At 43.2% G+C, this 26,222-nt stretch overlaps 2 protein-coding genes across 6 annotated transcripts; both read right to left on the bottom strand.

The window, feature by feature from the left end:
* Positions 1-2,847: 2,847 nt before the first annotated feature.
* Positions 2,848-11,167, bottom strand: LOC109316476 (glyoxylate/hydroxypyruvate reductase B-like). 2 transcript variants are annotated; one of them, XM_019544598.1, is made up of 6 exons: positions 11,098-11,167; positions 10,434-10,818; positions 7,428-7,599; positions 5,085-5,263; positions 3,570-3,666; positions 2,848-3,285 (listed from the first exon to the last, which is right to left on the bottom strand). In XM_019544598.1, exons 2-6 carry the CDS (start codon positions 10,813-10,815, stop codon positions 3,129-3,131), a joined length of 987 nt encoding a protein of 328 aa, XP_019400143.1. In that variant the 5' UTR covers positions 10,816-10,818; positions 11,098-11,167; the 3' UTR covers positions 2,848-3,128. The 2 variants fall into 2 exon arrangements, with proteins under 2 accessions (XP_019400143.1, XP_019400153.1); XM_019544608.1 differs by having other exon boundaries at positions 11,022-11,112.
* A 1,384-nt stretch (positions 11,168-12,551) lies between these two features.
* Positions 12,552-26,171, bottom strand: LOC109316444 (probable 2-ketogluconate reductase). Of its 4 annotated transcripts, none has more exons than XM_019544547.1 (6): positions 26,105-26,171; positions 22,857-23,241; positions 22,114-22,285; positions 15,228-15,406; positions 14,357-14,453; positions 12,552-12,914 (listed from the first exon to the last, which is right to left on the bottom strand). In XM_019544547.1, the coding sequence occupies exons 1-6, from the start codon at positions 26,153-26,155 to the stop codon at positions 12,758-12,760; spliced, it is 1,041 nt and encodes a 346-aa protein (XP_019400092.1). In that variant the 5' UTR covers positions 26,156-26,171; the 3' UTR covers positions 12,552-12,757. The 4 variants fall into 4 exon arrangements, with proteins under 4 accessions (XP_019400092.1, XP_019400100.1, XP_019400084.1 ...); XM_019544555.1 differs by having other exon boundaries at positions 26,053-26,121; XM_019544539.1 differs by lacking the exon at positions 26,105-26,171 and adding an exon at positions 25,745-25,885.
* Positions 26,172-26,222: the final 51 nt, after the last annotated feature.

Consider the following 26,222-nt stretch of genomic DNA (forward strand, 5'->3'; position numbering starts at 1 on the left):
GCCCACATCCCCCCACATCTTAATGTCATCAGCAAATTTGAACAGGGTGCTTTTTACCCCCTCGTCCAAGTCACTGATGAAGATGTTGAACAGATAACAGATGTTATCCATTTTCTATGGATAAGGTACAGGAGTGGAAACCTAGGCTGCCCACTGACAATGTGAGAGAGAGAGAGCATGCTCCATTTGAAAAAATGTGAAGTTTTTGTCTCTCAGAGCATTCAGTACCATAAACTTATTTATTTGCCTGCTTTGTACATGGTAAATCAAGATTATGTCAATATATTGAGTAGAATGGTAAGAATTTCTTGGCTGAGAGAGATGGTAGTAACCCCCAGGTCTTAGCTGAGAAAGAGCTATGAATGTATTAAACATGACTGCACTCAGTTCCCCAGCCTGTTCCCCACTCAGCTCTGCACTGGTGGAGCTGAGCCGGGAAGAAGCTCTCCAGACCTCCCCCTAGTGGTGGCAGGGGCCCATTGCAGGGCCCCAGGAAGTGAGAGCAGTTTACTGCTCCAACATGTGTAGACATGCCTGGGAGTATTTACTCACAAGTAATTTACTTGTGAGTAAGCTGCTCCTGCATGTAATGCACATGTAGACACACCCTGTAAATCACAAAGGAGTAACCAAAGAGAACTGCTGTGATGCAACTCATTTCAAACAGGTTTCTTAGAGAGGACTGGCTGAGATTATAGGTATCCTGACATTATTTAGAGAGTAAGTCTAAATGAGGTGCCATATTTACAGTTAATTGCCTGGCCCACACACCCTTACTCCATTGCCACCACTGCTGCTGCTGCAGTAGCCACTCCTGCACAGCTCATTGTGTAGCTGTGGTGGTTGCTGCCACTGTCACCACTGCAACCACTGCTCTGGTGGCCACAGCAGCCAGATCCAGCCTACAAGAAGCCCTGCAGCCTGGATCTGGCCTAGGGTTCCAGGCAAGTTTGGTGCCATTTAGACCAATGGTATAAGGCAGCTCTATGCAGATGTGCCTGAAATAACTCTGATTGTGCTAGCTCCTGAACTGGAAGCAGTACAGTTTTTGCACAATGCTTCACCCAGATTAATTAACCCTGCTGAGAAGTGGAATTATGTATGGCAAGCACCAAAATAAGGCATATACCATTCAAACTCCCCTGTGGTGAGCCTAGTAAATGCTAAGGTACTAGGCAGAACTGCACAGCCTTTTAATTTAATTTAATTTCATAGCAGAATTTTTAAGATTATTACACACTAAAATAAGAGAGGTTCTGATCAAATTGGAGAGACTTATGTCTTCTCTGTTACATTATGGGCCCATCTACACATGAAATTAGCCTGGCTAAATAATCTTCAGCACAGTTTGCACCAGAGTTTATTGCTCCTGGGTGCAGTGTCTTCACACGCGCCCGGGACCACAGCATGTGGAGCCAGAGTAGAGCAGCACTGCCTGGCAGGGAGCTCTGGGGGCCATCCTGCCAGTCCAGGGCTGCTATGACCCAGCTCAATGAGGGTGCTTCATTGAGGGTCTGCTTCATGATTTTTCTAGTGACTTATGTGAGGCTGATTGGTCTATAGTTCCCCGATTCCTCCTTTTTCCCTTTCTTAAATATGGGCACTATGTTTGCCCTTTTTCAATCATCCAGGACCTCTCCTGATAGCCATGAGTTTTCAAAGATGATGGCCGATGCCTCTGCAATCACATCAGCCAACTCCCTCAGCACCCTTGGCTGCATCCCATCCAGCCCCATAAACTTGTACTAAATAGTCCCTAACCTGTTTTCAACACTGTTGGCTGCTCCCCTCCTCCCCAGACCGTGCTGCCTGGAGTTTACCTGTGCCAAATGAGATGAAAAAGGCATTGAACACTTCAGCCTTTTCTGCATCCTCTATCAAGAGTTTGCCCTTCCCCCCATTCAGTAAGGGACCCACAATTTCCCTGATCTTTCTCTTGTTACTGACATACTTGCAGAAACTCTTCTTGTTACCCTTCATGTCCCTTGCTAGCTGCAACTCCAGTTGTGCTTTGGCCTTCCTGACTTCATCCCTGCATGCCCAAGCAATGCTCTTATACTCCTCCCTAGTTGCTTGTCGAAGTTTCCACTTACTAGCTTCCATTTTGTGATTTGGTTCCCTCCTAAGCCAAGCTGGTCTCCTGCCATACTTGCTAGTCTCCCTGCCCATCGAGATGGTTTGTTCCCACACTCCCAGTAAGGCTTCTTTGACGTACAGCCAGCTCTCCTGGACTCCTCTTCCCCTCAGACTGACTTCCCAGGGGATCCTGCCCATGAGTTCCCTGAGCAAATTGAAATCTGCTTTTCTGAAGTCCAGGGTCCTTACTTTGCTGCTTTCCATCCTTCCTTTCCTCTGGATCCTGAACTCAATCATCTCGTGGTCACTGCTGCCCAAGTTGCCAGCTACTAGTACATTTCCTACCAATTCTTCCCTGTTTGTGGGCAGCAGGTCAGGAACAGCACAGCCCCTAGTTGGCCACTAAGTTTCAGGGAACATTTAAGGGATGATTTATAAAAAAAATCTATTTTTATATTTAGAAGGCATTAGTTTTTTGTTTTCTGTCTTAAAGGGAAATACTATTTCTAAGTCTCCAAAACCAACACAATTTGCGAAATGTTATCTTGTCTAAATATCATACAACATGACTTAAAATGGTAATTAAAGTTTCTGGGATATAAATTTTGAAGGCTTTAAAATTTAGAAAGTGTTAAATTTGGTTTGGTGGTCTCCTGTATTTAAAAAAAATCACTGCAAAATGATAAACCAAGAAGGGATTCAACAAGGTCAGACATGTTCACCACAGCTGAAAGTAGGCTTTTTAACATATTGAAAAATACACTGTGACTGTCTCATTTAACTTTCCTGAGAGAATATATTTATTTTGTACTGCATATACACTAGCAATCATCATCAGCAAACTGCTGTCACAGATCTACTTAATGCTTTTATCCACCTGGGACAGTAACATATACAATCATTCACGGCTGTATGTATGTGTACAACCTAAAATCACAACTGGCTTTGAGTTCAAGTAAAAGGAAGAGTTTCACATATTTCTAGTAACAAGATTGCATTTCAACTGTTACAGAATAATATTATTTTATAGCTGTGACATCCTTTTAAATATGTCAATCAGGAAGCACTTCGCTGGGCATTGGAAGACCATTAAGAGCTGCCAGTAGATTTGCAACTGCTTCCTCTGTTATCATGCGAGTGGTCTTGTGTGTTTTAATGCCAAGGTGAGGAGTTATGATGATGTTCTTTAATTTTAATAATGGATGATCTCTGCAAAAAAAAAGGAACAGAAAGGAAAGGCCTGGTTAATCTACCTACTGGTATTAAAAATGGTCGCACTTCAAAGCACAGCACTTAAGCATGTGTTTAAATTTACATACATCTTTTTGTTTGAATTTGTTGTATTACCATACTGTGCATTTCAGGAGGTCTCCCATCATAATGTGTAACACAAAACAACTGGATGCTTCTCCATCCTGCAAAATTCCCACCTGCTGACCTTATCTTGTGTCCTCTACATTTAAAATATTTGATAGATAAATACTGCTCTCTACCTGGGCAGTGGTTCAGGGTAGGTGACATCTAAAGCTGCCGCCTTAATAATACCAGTTCGAAGAGCTTCCAGCAGTGCCTCTTGGTCCACTACTAGACCTGCAAAAAAACAGCATCTCTTCTGTGTATCACAGACAGATAGCAATTTAACAATGAAAAGGAAGACTGTAAATGAAATGTAAGAGATTTTGTAATCAAGAAAAATATTTGTTTTAAAATTGAAGTACAAACAGATTTAGTTATGCAGTTACATGTACATAGTAATGTTTATTGTTACTTAACACTTGTGTTTTACATTGTTATTGTGCTTTCAAAACATTATCTAATCCTGAAACTACCCCATAAAGTGGGTAAATGCTATTTCTCATAGTACACATAAGGAAAAAAATAACAATTTCAAACTTAATTTACTCTCAGAATTGGAAAACACATGAAGCGTGAACCAGACTTTGAGCCTTTAAACAAAGCAGAGAGATTTAATGTAGAAATGCTGAAAACAGAAGTGTGCTATTATTAAAGGTGCAGACAAAAGTAACAATTTTCTCCAGATTCTGCCCCTGAAAGTACTCCAGAGCCATGACCAAACACAAGTGCAAAGCTGCAGAGCATTTTAAAGGGCCCAGTCCTGCAACAGTCTGAACCCTCATTGCATAAGGGTTCAGATGAAAACACTCCAAAATGGAGCATCTTCATTAACATCTCCCTGTGTTTACTGGGAGCAAGGCTGGGCTGATGTAGCTCAGCCCTGGTCCTGGCGCTGTCTTCAGAATGAGGGGGAAAGGGAGCAGAGGGAGTTTGGTTTTGGGTTTTTTCAGCTGGTGCTGAAAGTTGGGGCAGGTGGATTGGAGCCCCGCCACCTTGGAGCGGCTCCAATCCACCTGGCCCCATCATCCAACACCACCTAAAAAACCCCAGACTGAACTCTCTCTGCTCCCTTCCCTCCCTGACATTCTGAAGACTGAGCTGGGGCTGGGAGCGAGGAGGGGCAGAGCTAAGGGAGAGCTGCTGCAGGCTTGCAGCACTTCAAATTGCAGGTGAATCCCCCAGCCCCCAGGACACAACAGTAAACATCTGTTGGGTCTGGGGGGATTGCTATAACTCGTAGCACTTTCTGTGTACGTGCTACGAGTTACAGCGAGGAGCTGCACTTCTGTCTGTACCTTAAGATTCTAAACCTTCTTCTTTCTGGGGTGGGGCACACACCTCCTTCAACACCAGTATCCATGGTATCTATCCTTTGTTCCAGTTAGGTCTTAATGCTTTCTTAATCAACCACTGTCTTGCTAGAGTCTGACCATTCTAGCTCACCAACCACTACCTCATATACCCATCCTCCTTCATCTGCACCCAACCAACTCCCTGGGGAAGGAGGGAGGAACCTCTACACTGCCTGACTGTCTTTGATGACCATGACAATAATGTTGTCCAGTACAAATTGGACCAATATTCTGACAGGCAGGACAAAAGATGACAAACATTTTGCAGCCAGCCCAGTAAATTGTTATCCTATACTCTACCTCTGGAAATGTTGATGAGAATAGCAGTGGGTTTCATCAGCTCCAGTTCCCTTTTCCCAATCAGTTTGTGTGTCTGAGGTGTCAGGGTCACAGCCAACATGACAAAGTCTGACTGCTGGAGCAAGTCTTCTATCTTTTTACAATAAATGGCACCAATGGCCTGTTCCTCTTCCTCTTTTCTAATGGAGAAATAAAAATCACATAGCCGGAAGTCATGCTAACAAAAATATTACCTTTTTTCCACAGTATCACTAGGTAACAAAGCTGATGTCAAGGAGAAACAAAGGATGTCTGATCCTTGTGTTTGTGGAGCAGTCCTGATTAATATTCCCTCTAAGGAGTAGCGGTTTGTGAGTGCACTGCTTCGGTCCCGCCTCCCCCTATCTGTGCAGCGTCGGACACCTACTGAAGATAAACTCCTCACTCTGGGCAGGCAGTGGAGCCAGAGGCCTGGGGCTGGCTCCACTGGGGGCCTGGGACTAGGGGCTGGGGCGGGCACCGCCGGCTTCAGGGAACTGCTCCGCTCCCCTGCATTGCCTTGGGGAGTCAGGAGGCACATGGCGTCAGGGCTGGGGGGTGGAGCACTTCCCCAGGGCCGGCAGAGCCTCACTCAGGGCAGGCAGCTGCTCCTCCCAGAGGTAAGGCAAGGCAGGGATGGAGGCTGGGGCTGGGGGCTGACGTGGGCTTTGCTGGCTCCAGGGAACTGCTCCATGGGCTCTGCCAACTCTGGGGAACGGCTCCACTCTCCAGCCCTGATGCCAGGTGCCTCCTCGCTCCCCAAGGCGATGCGGAGGAGCAGAGCAGTTCCCCAGAGCCCATGCCAGGCCTCAGTCTCCACTTCGTCTCTGCGAGGAGCTTACCTTCAGTACGTGTCCCACGCCGCAGCCCAGCTCCTCTCCCGGCGGGCCTTAAAAAGTTGGTGTGCGGCCAGACTTTTACTTCTGCGTGGCTGCGCATGCGTGCATCTTAGAGGGAACCTGATCTCTTTACCATCCTTCAGCAAGACCGTTATTTTATGAAGGATGAAAGTAGCAAAGGAATCCCTCAGGGTCAATGGTGATCCAGGATTTGGACATAACAAAATGTTCAATATTTGGTGAAGTCAGGAACATGGAGGCACATTTTCAGATCCAGCTTTTTATGACAGGGAACTGTTATGTGGCTGTCATTCCTTTGCTTTATAAACTTCCCCAGTTAGATTTTGGGAATTAAAGAACAGATTGTCAAAACCACCTGTGATGGCCAGGAACATAAGTCCAACTGACTTACAGTGGGACCTGTACTTCTAGGGTCCCATTGTACAAAAGGGTACAAAAAAGGAGTTAAGTGTGAAATAATAAAAATGTGTGCTCCACTCAAAGTGAAACTTCAGGGTTAGTGTTACTTATGGCTCTTTTCCCTTTAAAACACAAATTATTTGCTTGGGCAATCCAAAACAACAACCAAAAAGCAAATGAATCAGGAGGTGAACAAAACTCAAAATTCTGCAGTATGTTTATCTGGGTCACATCTTAGACAAATGCGTATTATTTGAATATTTATATCCTACTCCTTGATTAAAGGTAAGATAAAAAATTACAAAGAAAGTTTATCACAGTTTCAAATACAGGCAAAGTGGCAGCAGTGAAAATCATAATTTCTAACAGTTCTGCTATGAGCTCATAAATACACTCTGTACTAGCTGCTGGCCACTAATTATTAAAATGCTCAATGTAAACAAGGCTTCAGCGATCTCAAATACATATTGTGAACTCTCATCCTTTTGATGGAAGAAATATTGAACAGGACTTTTAATATAAACCTCTTTTCTCCTAGGAGTTAGAATTGGTTAAAAATCAAAATCTTGGCCCTACTGAAACAGACTGCAAAATTCCCATTCACTTCAACAGGAACAAGATTTCACAAAGAGCTGTGAGCAGTATCACCAAAAAACAACATTCTTCTCAGTTATTTGGCCTTTCTATTTTTGAAGTGCTATAATAATTTCGAGAGTCCCACTGAAATAAGATCCAATTAAAAAAAAAGGGGGTGGGAAATGTAAAAAACACTTGACCTGTATAGAACATAAGCAAATAGAAAGGGGAGAAGCCCTGTTTTCCTTTGCTAGGTACCTCTGTGGCAAATCACAAACAAACCCAATTAAAAAAAAAAACACATTACAAAGTTAGGTTGGTAAACTTAGTGTTTAAGCACCTAAATATGGACCTGAATTAAGCCTAAATATGGACCTGAATTAAGCCTAACTTACATCACTCAAACTCTGCTCCTTCTCAGTTCTTTGCTATAATCACATAATCACTCTCCCCCTCTAAATTAAAATATTGCAACAGATTATAATTTTACCTCTGCTTTCTGTTGTGGTACAGAATTTTCATTTCAAAGGCTTTGGCCCTCAAAGCAATTTTATACCCAACGTTTCCCATCCCGATGATCCCAAGGGTAGCCCCAGTGACTTCCTCTCCCAGCCAGTCTGGAGCAAAACACTCAGTGTCTAAGGAAACAGCAATTTGACAGCCTAAAAAGATGAAAAAGTCCATGTGAGAAGCAGACTGGCTTCTATATGTAGGAACAAGTAGACAGAATGCTCTTTTTAGGTTCAGCTACAGCTGGAGGATCGTGGGGGCCACCTGGAGTTGCTGTAGGTATGTGGCAGTTGGCAACTGGTGGGCAAGCTGGAAGAGATGTTCAGAGTTGAATAGACCTTGGAACAGCCTCCCCAGTTCCACCTGGTAACCTGTGCTAATCTGTGGGTGTTTCAGCACTCAGCCTCTGCTCCTACTCTGTTCCTCATGCCATGTGCAATCCTCTATCCCCTGCCACCCACCCTGTCTCCCCAGTTTCTTTCCAATGTCTCCCATGCTGATACAGCATGGGCCACCACCTCCTTCTGCCACTTGTTCCATTCAGGCTTGGATACAAAGAGAAAGTCAGGCATCTTGGCTACCCCCTGCCTTCTTTGTGGTGTGGGGAAAAACTCAGAGAAATCTTGCTCCCCAGCTTACAACCCAGAAGGGCTACAGAGAAACAAGATGAGGTTGCCTAAGTTGTGACAATCACATGAGATAGCTGATACTTGGAAGCCCACATCTTTCAAGCTCACCTGTGCCGGATGAAAAACGCCATTTTGTAGCAAAGACCTGCATACTACTATATTCTTTGAATACAACATAGTCCCAAAACAGTATTCATTACAGAGTGAAGGAAGGTAGCATTGAAAATAATTTGTTACACGTTTCTGCTTTCAGTTGCCATGGGTGGCTTATGCTTCAGGGTCCCTATTTAGGAAGGTCACAAGGCTATAGTGCAGCAGGCCTAGCACAAGGACTGAGAATAAGCAAATAACTAAGCTATTGGAAAACAAAGAACAGAATAAAAACCTGTGGTTGTTGGGTTTGTTTGGGTTGTGGGTAAGTAGGGTGAAAATATAATTGTGTTTCCCAGTTGATTATGGTCTCTGATAACTTAAATTAGGAGAGCCTACAGACTTCAAAAGAAGGACATTAGTGAAGAGTAGCAGGACAAAATACAAAACGATCATATTCACAATGTCTAATTTTAGTGGCCAAGTGCAGATCCTAGAATCATTAACAATACAGAAAATACTGGTACATTTTTGATCTTCTGATCAGCTGAGGTATAAATATTAAAAGAAAAGTAATTTTTACCTATAACAATTAAAAGCCCTTTGTATGACAGCTTTGGTTACATTGGAGAAAAGTCCTCTCTATTCCTGACGCCCCCCCAAAAATAATGATAAAAAAAAAAATTAAAGCCATTCTTAAAAACAGTTCAGAAAGCTCTTTTAACTGCACTGGCTATCTGAATGGTTCTAATCACTAAGCCATTGGTTCTCAACTTAGGCTTGAAGCATCCCACAGAAAATGCCAACTCTTCATTTCCACTCACTTTTTGACTACAGAAACATAATAGAGCAAGACTTCTGTTGGCAAGAACTCAGAAATACCACACGTCTTAATGCTTTTAACACAATGGATTACTATTTGAAACCTTTGGCTTTATCTTGTGAAATATGTTTGTGTACCTAAAACTGCTGACATTGTGTGGCACCATGTGGCACCTTTGAAAGGATCTCAAGGCACACCCTGGCTGAAAATCACTGCACTCTTGTCAACAGTACTCTGAAATTATGAGATAATATGGTAAAAATATCCGAGTCCTGTCTACATCACAGTCCCCATTTCTGATAGCTCCCAGAGAGAAATTTTCCTAGTGTAGGCAAGCACAGAGCATACAGAATTAAAACTCTGATACATCAGGCAAAATTAAAATTGGCCCTGGTTTCTATAACTTGTCTTACTAATGTTTCCCCTGGACCAAAAATACCGAAGCAGGGAATGATAAAAATAAAATAAAATTCTCCTGCTTTTGACCGTAAGATGATGAAAAGACAAGAAGTTGTAGGCATTTCATTTCTCACAGTGGGGGAGCTGAGTGTTAGGACCACCTTCCTAACAGGAAAGAATAAAGAAGCTACTACCTCGCAACTAATTCCTGCACTACTTCTAAATCATTTAGAGAAGAAATGCCTAGCTACACAACCAAACAGGAACAGGGCGATTTGTTATTATGAGTCAATTTTACAGTTGCCAAACAAAAAACAGCAGGCTTTCGCAACAACAATGGTTATTTTTGTGCAACGGGGTAGTAGGGTTTTAAAATAAAACATATTTATGGATCTGAAGGAAAGTTTGCATTAAATGTATTGCCCAGATTTTGAAAACTACATAATATTTTTCGGTTTGTAATCTGAGACATCATGAAGGGGCTTGATTTTCAGAAAGTGCTAGGCACCTCAAGGTATTAAAACTTTTTGAAGTATGAGAATAAGGGTACTCAAAATTATTAGTCACTTTTTTGTCAACAGCACTATAGAAATTATCACTATGTCATGAAATAAATCCCTCATAGCCAGATACCTGACATGTTGAAAATATATTGCTGAAAAAGGTTGTGAAACGTAATGATAGCGGAAACAGGTGTTGCTCAGTTTAGCTGTCCAGTTATTCTCATAATCGCAGTAGTTGTACAGATGAAGGCTCAGGGTTCTAGCCTAAACATCTAGCTCCACTCATAACTAGAAAGTTATACCAAGATCCTTTAAACAGATTTTCCTCAAAGATTTTCAACAAAGATCTAAGCAGCTAATCTGTTATAAGCAGGAATATAGCGTATAACGGTAGCCACTAATATTAAAAACAGGGTTTAGTACTTTAAATACTAAAATTAATTATGCAAGCCCCTTTCTGGGGCTTCGATACTCCCATTTTATTACAATAAGAATAATTCTAGCTCATATGATTTTCTGGAAACCTGTAATTTAAACATTACCTTCCACTAGTCTTCTAGCAGATGCCAGCAACAAAGCCATTCCAGTGTCTGCTGTGCTGCTTGAAACAGCATGTGGACAATTAGCCATTTTTATTCCACAGCCAGATATAAGTTTCAGATCTAAGTGATCCATTCCTACTCCTGAATTCGCAATCACCTTTAAGTTGGGCAGGCTCTGGAGAAGTTCATGATCAATGACTGGTTTGTGCCACCACACATAAATGGCTTGGACCTTTTTACTAAGAATATTTTTGTTTTCAAGAAATTCTTTCATGGTGATGAGGTTAAAATGTGTCTTCAGGAAGTCCACATGTGCTTCCAGGACACCGCATATTCCTCCCACCTCATTTACCAAAAGCACAGGCAGCTCATATTCTTCCATGACCTGCAAAAGGAAGAAAAACACACAATGATGTGAATATTTTAGAACATTTGTAAGAACTGTTAGGCAGCACTTCCATTATCAGTCTGTTTTCTCTCATGAGAAATGCAGAATGAAAACTCTTATACAAAATGCAAGGTAAACAAACTAAATTAAGAAGCTCTTTTGAGTTAACAGCCTTCAAAAAAAAGACAATGTTCACAAACCCAACTCCAAGCAATTCTGTTCCTTCTGGGTTTTAGGCTGTCACAACACAGTAACTATGCTGAAACTCAAACTCATTCCATTGGATCTCTGAGTGCCAGACCATGTATAGTGTGTTCATAAATAACCTTTACAGATCAGTTGTACCTAAATATTTAAACACTTTCTGGACCAAATGCGGTATCTGTAAATAATATCTAAGATTAATCTTGAACTTTGAACGCTAAAGCTACCAAGTTAAATTTTAACTATTTAATTCCTAAGGTTATTTGCAGTTACCTCTGCTTAAGAAATATGAAGAGTTCATAAAGGTAGAATGTTTGATCAGAAATATCCTAAACAAACTATATAACTAGGTGTGTAGGTAAATATTTTCCAACAAAAGTGCCTAAAATTAGGCATTGAAATGAAGTGTTTTGAAGTGCTGAGCACCTATAGCCCCAGTGATTTCATGACAACTGTGAGTTGGTAATGTATCTAGAAAAAAATTCAGACTTCTTATATAAGTAGTCTAAACCTTTTACTAGATTTTTGTACGGGGTTTAGGGAAAATAAGTGCAAGAACTGAAGACCTTTAGTCGCCATTAGCATCATCTGCCTATTATTGAATACTCCACAGCATTTGCATTGTCCGTGACTCATGGAAACACCAACTATTTATCTGCTGGATTGTCTTAGAATATTATGATGTCTTTATTTTATAATCCTTCCAAGAGGCCTGGCTATGCTACAGAAAAATGGGAGACTCCCAATTTTATGAAGCACAAGACAGAAATAAGATATCCCATGGTTTCACTGTGTTCTGTATTCCTACTCAGAAAATTGATTGGAGAAGGGAGTCAGACTTCGGGTTGGAGTGAGTTTATGCTTAGTTATTAATTCTTGCTTCAAGCTGAGAGATCATTTGTATAAATCCAGGGGCAGATCCAGCTTTGCTGGCTACCCAATAATGTATTTCTGAGTAGAAGCTGATGTAAGTACTATAACACTTTTCTATTTACTTTGGCTTTTAAAAGAGCCCCTGGGAAAATGGGAAGATAATTTTTGCATGGTCTGCTTTAATATACTAACATTGATAATAAAAGATAAAGAACATAGTAAAAATATGATTTGGAACATCACAACAAAAAAAATTTAATGAATGGGAAGTCAGCCTTATTGCATCTTGATATCATGTGATATAAGACATAAGGTTATCACTGTGCTGGCTAGGAGGTGTTATAGTCATAGGGCAGTCACATTTCTGTAGGAAATTTTTCATTGATTCATCCTTAACGTGTCCAAGAGAGTTGCATTAAATCCTCAGTAAATATTTTTCTTTTTCATTATCATATGAGATTTTGATATATTTAGTGAAAATTTCCACTTTAATCAAAGATGTTTCTAATCTCAAGCTATTCTGAAGACCACTCAAAACCCATTAACATGCTTCTAAGCACATTTCTTCATTACCAAGTATTTTGAGCAAAAAGTAGCACACATTTGATGAAAGAGCGGGTCAGTAACATCAAAAGACTGTCTGCAACAGGTTGCCTAGGAGCCTCTGTACTTTATTACTTCATCATTATTAAGCAAATCATAAGAATACAATTATGGCAAATAGCCACTGGGTGGCAGAACAACTGTGGTAGCACTGCAGAAACTCATTCTTTTTCTGTCATTTAATGGCCTACTGCAAGGCCAAAAATGTCCTTTCATAAAATACACCGCTGTGTATTTATTTGTGGTTCCTGACATGTCATTTGAGGCACACTTCACTAGGAATGGGGAGACCATTGAGAACAGCAAGCATATTTGTTATTGCTTCTTCAGTCATCATATAAGTGGCTTGGACTGTAGCAGTTCCAATGTGAGGCGTTATAATAATATTCTTCAACTTTAACAATGAGTGATTTCTGCAAGAAATAAAACAAGACAGAATGATTAGAGTTTAACTTTATACTACTGCTGTTGCATTTAGTCTAACTGGCAGTAACTTCTCCCAAGTTTTGTATGGTAAGGAAGAGGGACCATAATGCAAAGGCTACTCAGAACAGAAAGGCATTAATTTACCTATTTCTTCTACATTGGCCTACTGCCTCCAGTACAGTCAGACTGGTGTATATGTGAGACTGGTCACAGCTCTGGCTACAGAGCTGGTGTATATAGGAGACTGAGGATTTACCTTTATGCAACTTAAATGAATCTGAGACTGACAGTGGTAGTGGCAGCGGTTAGTAACTGATATTGGTATTTCAAGTAAGTTTTTGATCTGATGGGCATTCATTCAGCCTTGAAAAAGGTATCTCAGCCTACACAGCTAGTTCACAGCTACTGAGAAAGTCAGTGTCAGAAGCAGAAATGGAATTTGGGGTTCCTGGATTGTACTTTTGTGCTCAAAAAACCAAAAAGGACCAAAAACTACGTAAGATGCAACTGAAATCTGAAAATTACATCTAAAATATGTTTAAAACTATGAATGGATACTGAGGAAATTAACAGTACCATACTTTCCTACATATAACTCCCACTCCCAAATAAAACATGCAACTTGTTTTTGGAAGGAAGAATGTAGGAAAAAAAAGGATTTTCCAGAATCAAGTCCAACTCTGTAAGTCTGCCTGGAAACAGAGTGTGCAGGAAGTATGGCAACATAAACCTCCTGGCGTGACAAACTGTCTCTTGCAATGCCACACTTCCTGCCCACTCTACGTTCCCAGGAGGACTCACTCTATGTCATGTAAGGTTAGGCATCAGACCCTTACAAAGGGCAGTAGCAAGACCTTTACTTCTTTAAGTCACTGATTTTCAACCTTTTTCATTTGTGGACCCCTAAAAAGTTTTGAAAGGTGGTGCAAACCCCCTTTGAATTGTAAGTGTGAGTATTCACATACTTTTGATTGATCATAATCATCTTTCATAGAACCCTTAGACGGTCTGTGGACCGCCAGGGGTCTGTGGACCACAGGTTGAAAACCACTGCTCTAAGTAGTTCTTTATGCAAGTTCCTGTAAATAAAGGTGTTGTTTCTACATCAAAAGCCTCATTAAGATACTATCAACAGCTTGCTTGCTGCTTTGGGCACAAGCTACAGTGCTCAACCAATAGACCTGGCTGTGAAAGACGCAAGCAGCAGTCATCTTGGCAGCTGCACAACATGGGCAGCATCTCCTGGAGTGCTTCTTTTTCAGCAAAGAAAACAGCTTCCACATTTAAAATATGTACCCCAATTTTGGGATGCTGATTTTGAAGGAAAGATGTGTGTTATGCATGAGAAAATACAGTATTTCCAGGTTTTAATTCATGTTCTTCAGGATTTAAATAATTTTAGATTAAAGAGACAAAACAAGTTTTCTACCTTGGCAGAGGTTCAGGGTAAGTCACATCAAGAGCTGCAGCCCTGATGACTTTGTTTTGAAGAGCTTCTACCAGTGCATCTTGATCAACTACTGCACCTGCATTAACATGATAACATCTTACCCAGGAGTAGCCCAGATACATACACCAATGAACAAGATACGTCCGCATCTTTAATCAAGAAAAAGGTCTCAAAGTACAGTTAGCAATAGTAATGGATTTTCAGCTCATTATAAAAATCAGACATAGTTCTAGCAACAATTATTGTTTAAAATTAGAGCTGACATGGTCCAATATACAGGACACTGGACTGAAACCAGACAGAATTTCTACGCTAGATCTGCCCTTGACCTCCATGTGGTTTTACATAAGTCACTTACCCAAACCTTTTCTATCTTTCATCCTATCTCTGTTATCTCTTGTGATTGGAATGTCTCTGGAACTGCCACTTATGTATTTTTGTGTGGTACCAATGGGGACCTGATCTCTATATAGACCTCCATGTGCATTACGGTAATAATAATACAAGAGAAATCCCATTCTTTGATATGATGTTCCCCCCAGTGGGCACTAGGCTCTCCTTGTGCCCTGCACATCTTTAATTTAACTAGAGGAAATAGTCTTCTACCAAGCTAAATTCTGGAAGGTGCTAAGACCCTGTTAAGCACCTGTTACTCCTTTTGAAAGATCAATGGGAATTGTAGATGCTCAGTATTCCATGTATAATTGACATTATCTAGCTGAATAGAACTTTTTTGTGTGCTAAATAGAACATGGAAGTCCTTGCAAGAGGGAACTTCTCAGTAGAAAAAGACAAAATTCAACTTATTCTTAACTATGGAGCCCCAACTCATGCTTATATAACACCCCACCTCTGCTGATGTTAATGAGAGTAGCAGTGGGTTTCATCAGCTCTAACTCCCTTTTCCCGATCAGTTTGTGTGTCTGCGGCGTCAGGTTCACAACCAGCATGACAAAATCTGATTGCTGGAGCAAGTCTTCCATCTTTTTACAATAAATGGCACCAACAGCCTGTTCCTCTTCCTCTTTTCTGAAGGAGTAAAAAAACCACAGCAATCTCTTATTGGTTTTTGTTTTCTTCTGTAACATCTATCTTAGACCAACACATGACTTTTCCCAGAGTCATTGCCAACCACTTCACTAGCAAGTCACTTGCAGTGCAATGTAGGAAACAGTGTAAGCATTAGGCACCTTTGAGTTGATGCTCCCTTGTAGCTGCAAAGATCCACACAAAGGTCACTATCAGGGGACCTATCAAGGAGATTTTCAGACCTCTTCTACTAGCTGATTTGGGAAGCAGAAGTGGCTTCTCATTTGGACAAGAAAACACCTCTCTGCTCAGATGAAGGCCATTTAGCAAAGGAAAGGCTGGTTTAGAAATATAAAAGGGAACTGTATAAAAGGGAAAGAAGTGTGTAAATCCTATTCTGACTGGTCTTCAGTGAGGGGTCTGGTGTGAGAGCTTAACCCATGGTTTAAACCCAGAGAGCTAACAGAAGAATGAAAAAGAAACCAAGCTCAGCCTTATGCAAATTGGATGGATTCACCAAGGGCAAGTCACACCTGGCCAGCCTGATTGCTTCTATGATGAGATAACTGCCTCTGTGGATATGGGGGAAAAACAGTGGGCATATTATACCTTGACTTTAGCAAGGTTTTTGTTACCGTCTCCCACAGCACTCTTGCAAGCAAGCTGAGGAAGTATGGGTTGGATAAATGGACTGTAAGGTGGATAAAAAGCTTGCTGGATTGTTGGGCTCAACAGGTAGTAATCAATAGCTCAATGTCTAGTTGGCAATCGGTGGAGTGCTCCAGGAATCAGTCCTAGGGCTGGTTTTGCTCAATACCTTCATCAACAGTCTGGCAGATGGAATATAAATTCAGCAAGTTCACTAATGACACCAAGCTGGGGAGTGGTAAATACGCTGGAGAGTGGAGCTAGGATTCAGCTGCCTAGACACATTGGAGGATTGGGCCAAAAGAAATCTAATAAGGTTCAATAAGGACAAGTGCAAAGTCCTGCACTTAGGATGGAACAATCTCACGCACCAGTACAAGCTGGGGGCTGACTGGCTGGGCAGTAGCCCTGCAGAAAAGAAGCTGGAGGTTAACAGTGGACAGTAAGATGGATAGGAGTCAGCAGCATGCCATTGTTGCTAAGAAGGCTAACAGCACTGTGGGCTGCATTAGCAGAAGCACTGCCAGCAGAACAAGGGAAGTAATTATTCTGCTCTGTTCTATACCAGTGAGGCCATATCTGGAGTAAGGATGTGGGCAAGTTGGAGAGTCTAGTGGAGGGCAACAAAAATGGTGACAGATGACAGAACAAGGAGCAATGGTCTCAAGTTGCAGCAACAGAGGTTTAGGTTTGATATTAGGAAAAAAATTCTTACTAGAAGGGTGGCGAAACACTGGAAGAGGCTACCTAGAGAAGTGGTGGAATCTCCACCATTGGAGTTTTTTTAAGGCCTGGTTTGACAAAGCCCTGGCTGGAATGATCTAGTTGGGGATGCTCCTGCTTTGAACAGGGGGTTGGACAAGATGACCTCCTGAGGTCTCTTCCAACCCTAATTTTCTATGATTCTATGAAATTAATACACTGATTATCCTCTTGCCTCTAGTACTATCTATGTGGAAACCCCCCACTCCCTCCAGGAACAGATGCCCCTTCATGGTTCATTATCCATTTGTTATCGTTACTGGAACATACGGTTTGTTGTTATATTTGTTCTCAAGAGTACTTCTCATGAGGCAGTGTATAATTTAGCACAAGATGAAAGCAGATGGACCATTTCTTGAAATGATTAGAACTCTTCAATTGTACTAAAAAAATTACCATACTAAAGCACACTCAGTTATTTAAGGGGCACAGAAATAAACATACTTAATTTATATTTTAACTTCAAGAATTATTTGACGATGTTAAAACCTTCTATTGTTTTTTCCGCAGTTATCCAGATATAGAACAGAAACATGAAGGCCACATTAGTTTGTGCTAGGTGCCTGTTAAGGGGAGTACTGCTTCTGAGACAACAGAATAAAGTTAAGGAAGGAATTCAGGATCTGGTCAGCAGTTTGGAAATTGCTTCAGAAAAATCTAAATAGATAAATAAAATGTAGTATATAATAATATATTGGCTGAGATGTGTGCATGCATCACTACTCTTATTGGATAGGAAGTCAGATACACTCAAACAAATGCAATTATGTCACCTTCTAGTGTCTGACCAGAAAAATCTGTCATCATTGTTCTATTACTACAACTGCTCAAAGAAGTTCTTCTCAAAGAACCCATTTCCCACATGCTTCCGCATATTACTTTGAAGTTTTATGTACCCATAAGGGTGCAGAGAAGGGTTAATGATCCAAAGTTGCCATAAATTGTGCCAGGGCTCCCAAGATACAACTCCTCCTCACTGCTCTCCTTCATACGGACAAGCTTCAACAAATTGCTTCTGCACACAGCTGGGGAAGCACACCAACTCCCTTGTACGCCGCTGGCTGAACAAAACTGGTGTGCCTGAACCACCTTAGCTGGCTGTGCTATTAGGTTTTTTTGTGCCAATTCACACCAATTTAAAATTGAGCCCTCACAAAGATCTAGAAAATAAAAACACGTAGAAGCACAGACCAGGCCTGACATTTTTTCTCTCCCTAGTTGTCAGCAACTATACCCTGAATTTCCAAAGCGTAACCATCATTTCAAAACATAAAGAAAGAGAGAACATTTAAGTATCTATAAGAAGCGACACTAGACAGAGATGGAACAGAAGCCTAAACTTGCCCAAGGTTGCACTGGGCACATATACACATGCACTAATATGCCGTTGTTACTGTGCATTAAGTTTAGTACCTCTAATATAAGGTACTACCTAAATGCACAGTAACCAGCGCTCCTGCGCAGTAGTGTCAGTGCATGGTCTTTTCGTGATGGTTAATGCACAGTAGACTAATTCTATTATGCATTAGCATGGCTTTTGGCATGATGTGCAAATGCGCAGTAGAATTACTCTACTGCGCATTAAGCGTCTCATGCAGATGTGCTCAGAAGAATCAGAATTAGTATCAAATTACACAGAACAGATACGAGCACCAGCATGCAGGCAACTCAGTCCAATGGCTAGGACTGACTACCATAACCAGAATATCAACCAAGAATCAGAAGCCAAAGACAGGGACCAAAGGAAAAGAGGAAGGTCAGAAACTGCTTGAGGGATCAGGTACATTTTGCAGCCGGGAGGCAGTTTCTCTCTCTGCCCTTAAGACTACAGTACTGAGACCACAGCCAGTCATGCTGCTGCTGAGCTCCAGCTGTGGCCAACTATCTTAGGATACTGACTGACTTCCATAGTAGCTGGGGAAACAACTCTTACAATACACAACATCAAGGAACACTGAGTGCAAATACAGGAATAAGAGCAAGAGATGCCAGACATTTCAGCAGGTTCACACTCAGCAAACCACACCAGCTGGCTGTAGCGTCTTTGTTGACTGAGAATTTCAAGTCTCTGATATTGTCCATTACATGCAGATTCATTTTCTTCTTTTGGGCCATAGCACAGGTGCCACCTACACCCCCCACCCCTGCAATCTAATGCCTGGCTTACCCAACAGAAAAAAATACTACCTCAGCTAAATTTTACAGTCCTTTCAATAGCTAATACTGTCCCTTCTCTCTTATGCATGTGATGGCATCTAACACTATACTTTCACTTACTAATCATTAATCCCACACCAGGCTCATCTCCTATCTAATGACCAAAAAAATCTCACTGGAAAAAAGATCCTTGTATTTCACTACTGACACAACCTACAGAACACAATGCTGAACAAGGGAAACTGGATCTCTCATAGATTCATAGATTGTAAGGCTGGAAGGGACCACAGATCATCAGGTCCAGCCTCCTACACCAGGCAGGAAAGACAGCTGGGGCCAGGTGACTGCAGCAACATGACTCCAGTCTTCTCTTGAAGATTTCCAGGGTAGGCAATTACACCACCTCTGGAGGGACCTTATTCCACAGTCTGGGCACTCTAACTGTGAAGAAGTTTTTCCTAATGTTGAGCCTGAAATGGCCTTCCAGGAGTTTGTGGCGATTACTCCTGTTTTTTCCCCAAGGATGCCCTGGTGAACAGTTGTTGACTGAACCCTTGATGTACTTCCCCGATGTAGTGGTAAGTTGCTACCAAGTGACCCCTCAGCCTTCTCTTTTTGAGGCTAAAGAGTCCCAGGTCCCTCAGCCTTTCACTGTATGGCTTGCCATGCAAGTCTCTGAACATATGGATGGCCCTTCTCTGGACTCTCCCAAGCTCTGCCGTATCGTTGTTAAAGTGTGGTGCCCAGAACTGGACACAGTACACTGGTTAACGTCTTACTAATACCGAGCAGAGGGCTGCCAACTGGCTGGAGGGCCACACCCAGAGAGTGGTGGTGGATGGGTCATTTTCAACTTGGAGGGATGTAGGCAGTGGGGCTCTGCAGGGCTCTGTCCTCGGGACACACTGTTCAACATCTTCATCGGTGACTTGGATGAGGGGGTAAATAGTACCGTGTTCAAATTTGCTGATGACAGTAAGATGTGGGGGGATGTGGTCATGCTAGAAGGGAGGAATAGGCTGCAATTGGACCTAGACAGGTTACAGGGATGGGCAGATGAGAATAGGATGGGATTCAACACCGACAAGTGCAAGGTGATGCACCTGGGGAGGAAGTACCGGCACCCTACCTACAGGCTGGGGAACTTCCGTCTTGTCAGTACAGAGGCAGAAAAGGATCTTGGAGTCATCACTGATGCCAAGATGAACATGGGCTGGCAGTGTGGGGATGCAGTCAGGAAGGCCAACTGTACCTTATCATGCATCCACAGATGCATCTCAAGCAGATCCAAAGAGGAGATACTCCCCCTATATGCGGCACTGGTCAGGCCGCAGCTGGAGTATTGTGTCCAATTCTGGGTGCCGCACTTCACAAGGGATGTGGACAACATGGAGAGGGTCCAGAGGAGGGCCACTCGTATCATCAGGGGGCAGCAGGGAAGGCCCTACGAGGAGAAGGTATGGGACCTGAACCTGTTCAGCCTCCACAAGAGAAGGCTGAGGGGAGATCTAGTTGCCTGTTACAAACTAGTCAGAGGGGACCAGCAGGCACTGAGGAAGTCCCTGTTCCTCCATGCACTACCAGGATTGACCAGGAATAATGGTCACAAACTGGCAGAGGGTAGATTTAGGCTAGATATCAGGCGCTACTTCACGGTCAGGGCAGCTAGGATCTGGAACCAACTTAAACGAAGTGGTGTGGCTCCTACCCTGCGGGTCTTTAAGACGAGGCTAGATGTACACTTTGCTGGGGTCGTTTGACCCCAGTTCTCTTTCCTGCCATGGCAGGGGGTTGGACTCGATGATCTACTCAGGTCCCTTCTAACCCTAGAACTATGAAACTATGGAAGAATCACTTTTTCGGTTTTGCTGGAAATGCATCAGTTGATGTATACCAGAGTATTATTTGCCCTGCTGGCTACAGCATCGCACTGCTGACTCAAGTTCATGCTATGATCTATTATTACCTCCAGGTCCCTTTCGTTCGTGGTGCTGGTCAGTTTGGCACCACCAAGCCTGTAGGTGTGTAGGGGGTTGTTCATCCCCAGGTGGAGCACCTTACACTTCTCAGTGTTGAACTTCATCTGGTTCCAACTTGCCCAACTTACCAGCCTGTCCAGGTCTGCCTGTATCTGTAGCCCATATTGAAGCGTGACCACGCTTCCCCATAACTTGGTGTCATCTGCAAACTTGGCCAGTGAGCTCTTCACCCCCTCATCCAAATCACTGATAAAGACGTTGAAAAGTACTGGACCAAGCACCAACCCCTGCAGGACACTGCTGCCCAATTCTTTCCAGGATGACACAGATCCGTTCACTACAACTCCCAATTTCATACCCACCCGTCTTGCACAATCCTCCAATTTTTTTGCAAGAACCTCATGGGATACCTTGATCAAAGGCTTTTTGGAAGTCAAACACATTTTACAGTCCTTCATCAACCGCCTCTCTCTTACAGAGGTGGCAAGTTACCTGATCATAGATGCATGTGTACTTCTTTCCTTTGATCACTAGCAAGGGAGTCAGGGAGAAAGGTTCAAACGCACTCTCAGACATGAGTGACTGGGCCTCCTGAATCTGGGGGGGGCACCTACAGAAACCCCCGACCCTGTGAGAGGGGGCACCAGCCCTACTGACAGCATCATTGTTGGCCATCGGGGGGGCGGGCAACAGCCCCCTACCGGTCACTTATGCTCTCAGAGTAATACTGTGACCCTCCAGTCTGCCTCACATTACATCATAATCACATTCATAGCTTCAACAGATCTCTTCATCACTCCATACAGTGGCAACTAGCACAGTGAGTATGGCTGGAATGACTACATATAATACCTAGGGGCTAGTGCTAAAAATAAAACTATGTAGGCATTTATATGCTTGCTTTTCAAGAGCTTGAGTTTATTATACATTAACTCTTGTGCCTCAGAAGTTTGGCTTTTGCTCAACCTGATGTTCTAGGACAGCATGTTAAAATTTCTGAGCCTGACAACAAGAGAACTATTTACTTAATTAAGTCAAAGAGAATTTGAGCCTCAACTAGCAAAAAGGGGGAAGGGGTTAGAAGAAAAGGTTCTATAAATAACATTTTAAATGATCAAAATAACTTAGATTCTGCTCAAGTCAGAATAGATGTGCTTGTACCTCCGGTTCCTGTTGTGATACAGAATTTTCATGTCAAAGGCTTTGGCCCGCTTGGCCACTTTATAGCCAATACTGCCCATTCCAATGATCCCAAGGGTAGCCCCAGTGACTTCCACTCCCAGCCAGTCAACAGCAAAATGCTCAGTGTCTGGGGCAACTGCAATCTGACAGCCTAAAAAAAAAAAAGAAAAAGGTGAATAAATTGAAATAAATTGATTAAGGAATTTAAGATGGAAATTAAAAAGAGAAGGAATGTTCACAAAACCATCAAAAGAATGAAGTTCTGGAATAGTTCATAGGAGTAAAGGGTGTGTCAAATATCTAAGTACTTTTAAGGTGGAGTTTGACCAGTTTTTTAAAGTGATGTATGAAAGTTGCATACATAGCAGGGAATAGGTCTCAGTGGCCCAGGAGGTTCCTTCCAATCCTATGTCTCCAATACATTTATTTTTGCTGAATGAATTCTTCATTGTCTGTAACATTTTCTTGGACTTTTGCACTTAGGTTAGACAGAAGCCTTAATCTCATGAACACTGCCTTGTGCTGAAGCAGGCTTGGGTACAAGCTATCAGAGGAAAAACAGAAAAAGCAGCACCACTTGGAAAGCTGAATCCTCAGTGCTTTTCTTCCTAGATTCCTAAAACGTATTTCAGCCAGGTCAGCTATGACAAAGTGAAAAATGGAAAATGCCAAAACAAGCTCAAATGGAAGAAAAACATCAGTAAAGGAATTAAAAAGGTTACCTTCCACTAGTCTTCTGGCAGATGCCAACATGAGGGCCATCCCTGTATCTGCTGTGGAGTCAGATACAGCTTGTGGAGTATTAGTCACTTTCACTCCAAAGGTAGAAATCAGTTTCAAGTCCAGGTGATCCACTCCTACTCCGGAGTTGGCAATCACTTTTAAGTTAGGCAGGCTTTCAAGGAGTCCCCGGTCAATGGTGGGTCTGCATTCAAATATGAAAATAGATTTGATTTTTTCACTCAGTTCTTTTTTGTTTTCAAGAAATTCCTTCATGGTGATAAGGTGAAAGTTCTTTTTCAGGAGCCCCACATGGTTTTCCAGAACACCTTCTACTCCTCCAACTCCAAGGATCAGAACACCAGGCAGTTCTTGGTCTCCCATGACCTGCCAAAAGGATCAAGAGAAATGTTCTCTTACACATAAGAAATGAACAATCTGCTGGGGAGCAGCTATAGCCACACTTGTAAATTTGTACTTAATGGAAATAAATACTATCCTCAATAGCACAATGTGAACCTACCCACAAATTAGCAGAGTGATCCTTCGTTGAAAGATGTGGGATCAGGCTCCACTACTGAAATCTGGCCCTCCTGACTTCAGATCTAGAATCTCTTGGAGGGCATGGCCCTATATAATTTTGATTATCCATGCTTTGCTACCCTTTAGCTTTTCCATATCCAGTGTCTCTCATTTCAAAAGTCATCAATCATTTTAGTCCTAAGTTACTTCCATTCCATGCAAATCTCATAGTTCTTCACTATCACTCTTGAAAAAGTATATCAATAATCAATCAAGATTCATGAAACATGGATAGCTAAGAGTTATTTTAAGTTCTCTGCATGAGTTGCTTTGTGTGTGTGGGTGGGTGGATAGGTCTCAGGAGCACACACTGGCCGGATCCAGATATTCAGGCACATGCAGTTTGCAGTCTTTGATGACCAAGACATTTCCTTTAAATCACATGGTTGAAGACCACTTCCTGCTTGGGGCAATGCGTAGGGGGTGCATGTGGGTGCATGTCCACCCTGAGCGTGGGGGTGTGCACCCCCTGCAAAAAGACCACCCCCCCTGCGGGCAGTCACCCCTCACCACCCCGCCGGCAGCATCTGCTGGTGGTCCACAACTGCCCCTGGCCGCTGGCAGCACCTATGGGTGGTCACCAACCCCTGGTCAGTGCTCACCACCCACCCCCTGCCACTGCCAGCTGCGTCTATGGGAGCTCTGTGCTTACCATCGCTGGACTCCTGCTGCCGCCAGCACAGCCATGCACCTCCCCCCCCCCCACTGCCGGGGGCATGCGCTATTCATGCTCCTGGTATAACAACCAACATACTGTTAATTTGATAGGTCTGTCCTTTGCCATCCTTATAGCTCCCTGAATCAAATTGGCTGTTTGTGCATTTAATGTAATGACAGTTTTTGGACTGGCTCCATAAGAAAATGAAGTTAGTTCACTAACAAAGTAATCCAGTTAGTATTCAGTCCTCAGAGTCCTTGTTTCTCAGCCATATCATCCTATTTAGAGCTGCAGTGGCTTGCTACCTGACATGTTTTTGGAACTCACAGTGCCAGCCTTGCCCAGTAAAGACCTGCAGCCAGTACAGGTCATGAAGAACAATACCTCTTAACATTCCCCAGAAATAACTGATGATCCTTAAAATGAAAAGCAAAACTCTCTGATGTATTACACCATTTGTTTTTAGCTCTCGAGGCGTCCTCATACATACATACATACAATATGCGGATAATCCGAATCTGATTCACATCCATATTTGATTTAGAAGAACTTTCTATACAGTAAACAGGAGTGAGAAAAATGATTTGCATGGAGCCCGGATATGCAAATAGCCTGCCAAGTAGCGCACAAACCCATGAGCCCAAGTTGCTTTTCCACCTCCACCTTGCCATGCTTTTACTAAAAAAGATGGGAGCCATCATTTGACATCACTTTCTGATCTGCGCTTCACGATCCTTTGCTCCAATGCAAACAGTGCACCAGGTCTCCATGCCAGGCTTGGGGTAGTGCTGAATGGGACTGGGTTGCCAAAGGGAAAAACCTGACAACCCATTCAACACTACCCCCACAGGGCTGGAAGCCTGCACTGAGCTTCCCAATGTTGTGCCTAGACTGGGGGCTGCTCTACCCAGGGGTGATGCCTGAGACTCGGCCCCTGGAGCAGTCTCATCCAGGTCAGGGTGGGCTGGAAACCTGGTGACCATGGGGAAGCAGCAGCAGGGCAGGTGGCTGCCTCCCTGCTGCTGAGCTCCGGAGCCCAGGGGAACACCACAGGGCTGGCCTGACCCCAAGCCACCTTGGGCAGATCCACTTTAGTGTTGCCAGGGGTACAATCATTACCATATCAGTACCATCATTTCAACCCTTGTACACTGTACCATCAATAATAGTAATAGTGCTCAAAATATACAATAATTTTGGAGGCAGCAAATCGATGCAGCATATGCAAAACCCACCTCACTCTCATCTAACTTTTGGGTTTGCTGCCAGCGCTTTCTTACGTTTCAAAATAAAGAAATGCTTCTCACCCACTCATTGACTTAGAATAAGCCATATAAAGTAAGTACAGCTCATTTGGCATATCTATTTCGCATATTTTTTTCAATGTAGACAATTTTTCAGCAAATCCGATCATTTTGAGCTTCCAACAAACCATTTCATATTTAAGACCTGGCCACGCTGATCCACCCGCGGCCCCTGCTCCACTCAGATGTGAGGCCAAGTAGGGCTGAGAGCCCTGCGCCTCGTACCCCCCAGCCCGCCTGCTCCTTCGCTCGACGAGCACGCACGGAAGGGCCACGGCCACCCACGGGCGGGCCCAGGCCCGGGCCGCGCCGCACCCCCAGGCCGCACGCAGCATGGCCAGCCGACCGCCCCCGGGCGCTGCCGCCCCTGCTTCTCCCAGCGCCTGGGAGTGCCCTGACTGCCCGTGCGCAGCATTGGTTTGGCTGGTGGTATGGCCCGGGCTTCTCCCCAACACACTCTGCGGGATGGCATGTTCCAACCTGTGTTTCATTCCCTACCTTCCCCCACACTCCAGAAGTTGGTAGTTCTAAACTACCCGACACACACACACTCGCTGTCTGGGAGTTGGTATATTCCAAGCTGTGATTCTACCCCCCCCACACACTGTGGGAGTTGGTATATGCCAAGATGTAGTTCTAATCCACCACACGTACACTGTGGGGGTTGGTACATTCCAAGCTGTGATTCTACCCAGCTTCGCCCCACACAGTCGGGGGGGGGGGGCAAAACGAAGTAATAGGTCTCCTCCAGCCTCATATCCCCTCAGGGCTCAAGCACCAGCCCCCGAACCGGAAACAGCAAGCAGAGACAGGGCGGAAACGCT

Source organism: Crocodylus porosus, unplaced genomic scaffold (genome assembly GCF_001723895.1).
Source record: "Crocodylus porosus isolate Cpor-Errol unplaced genomic scaffold, CroPor_comp1, whole genome shotgun sequence".
Lineage (NCBI taxonomy): Eukaryota > Metazoa > Chordata > Crocodylia > Crocodylidae > Crocodylus > Crocodylus porosus.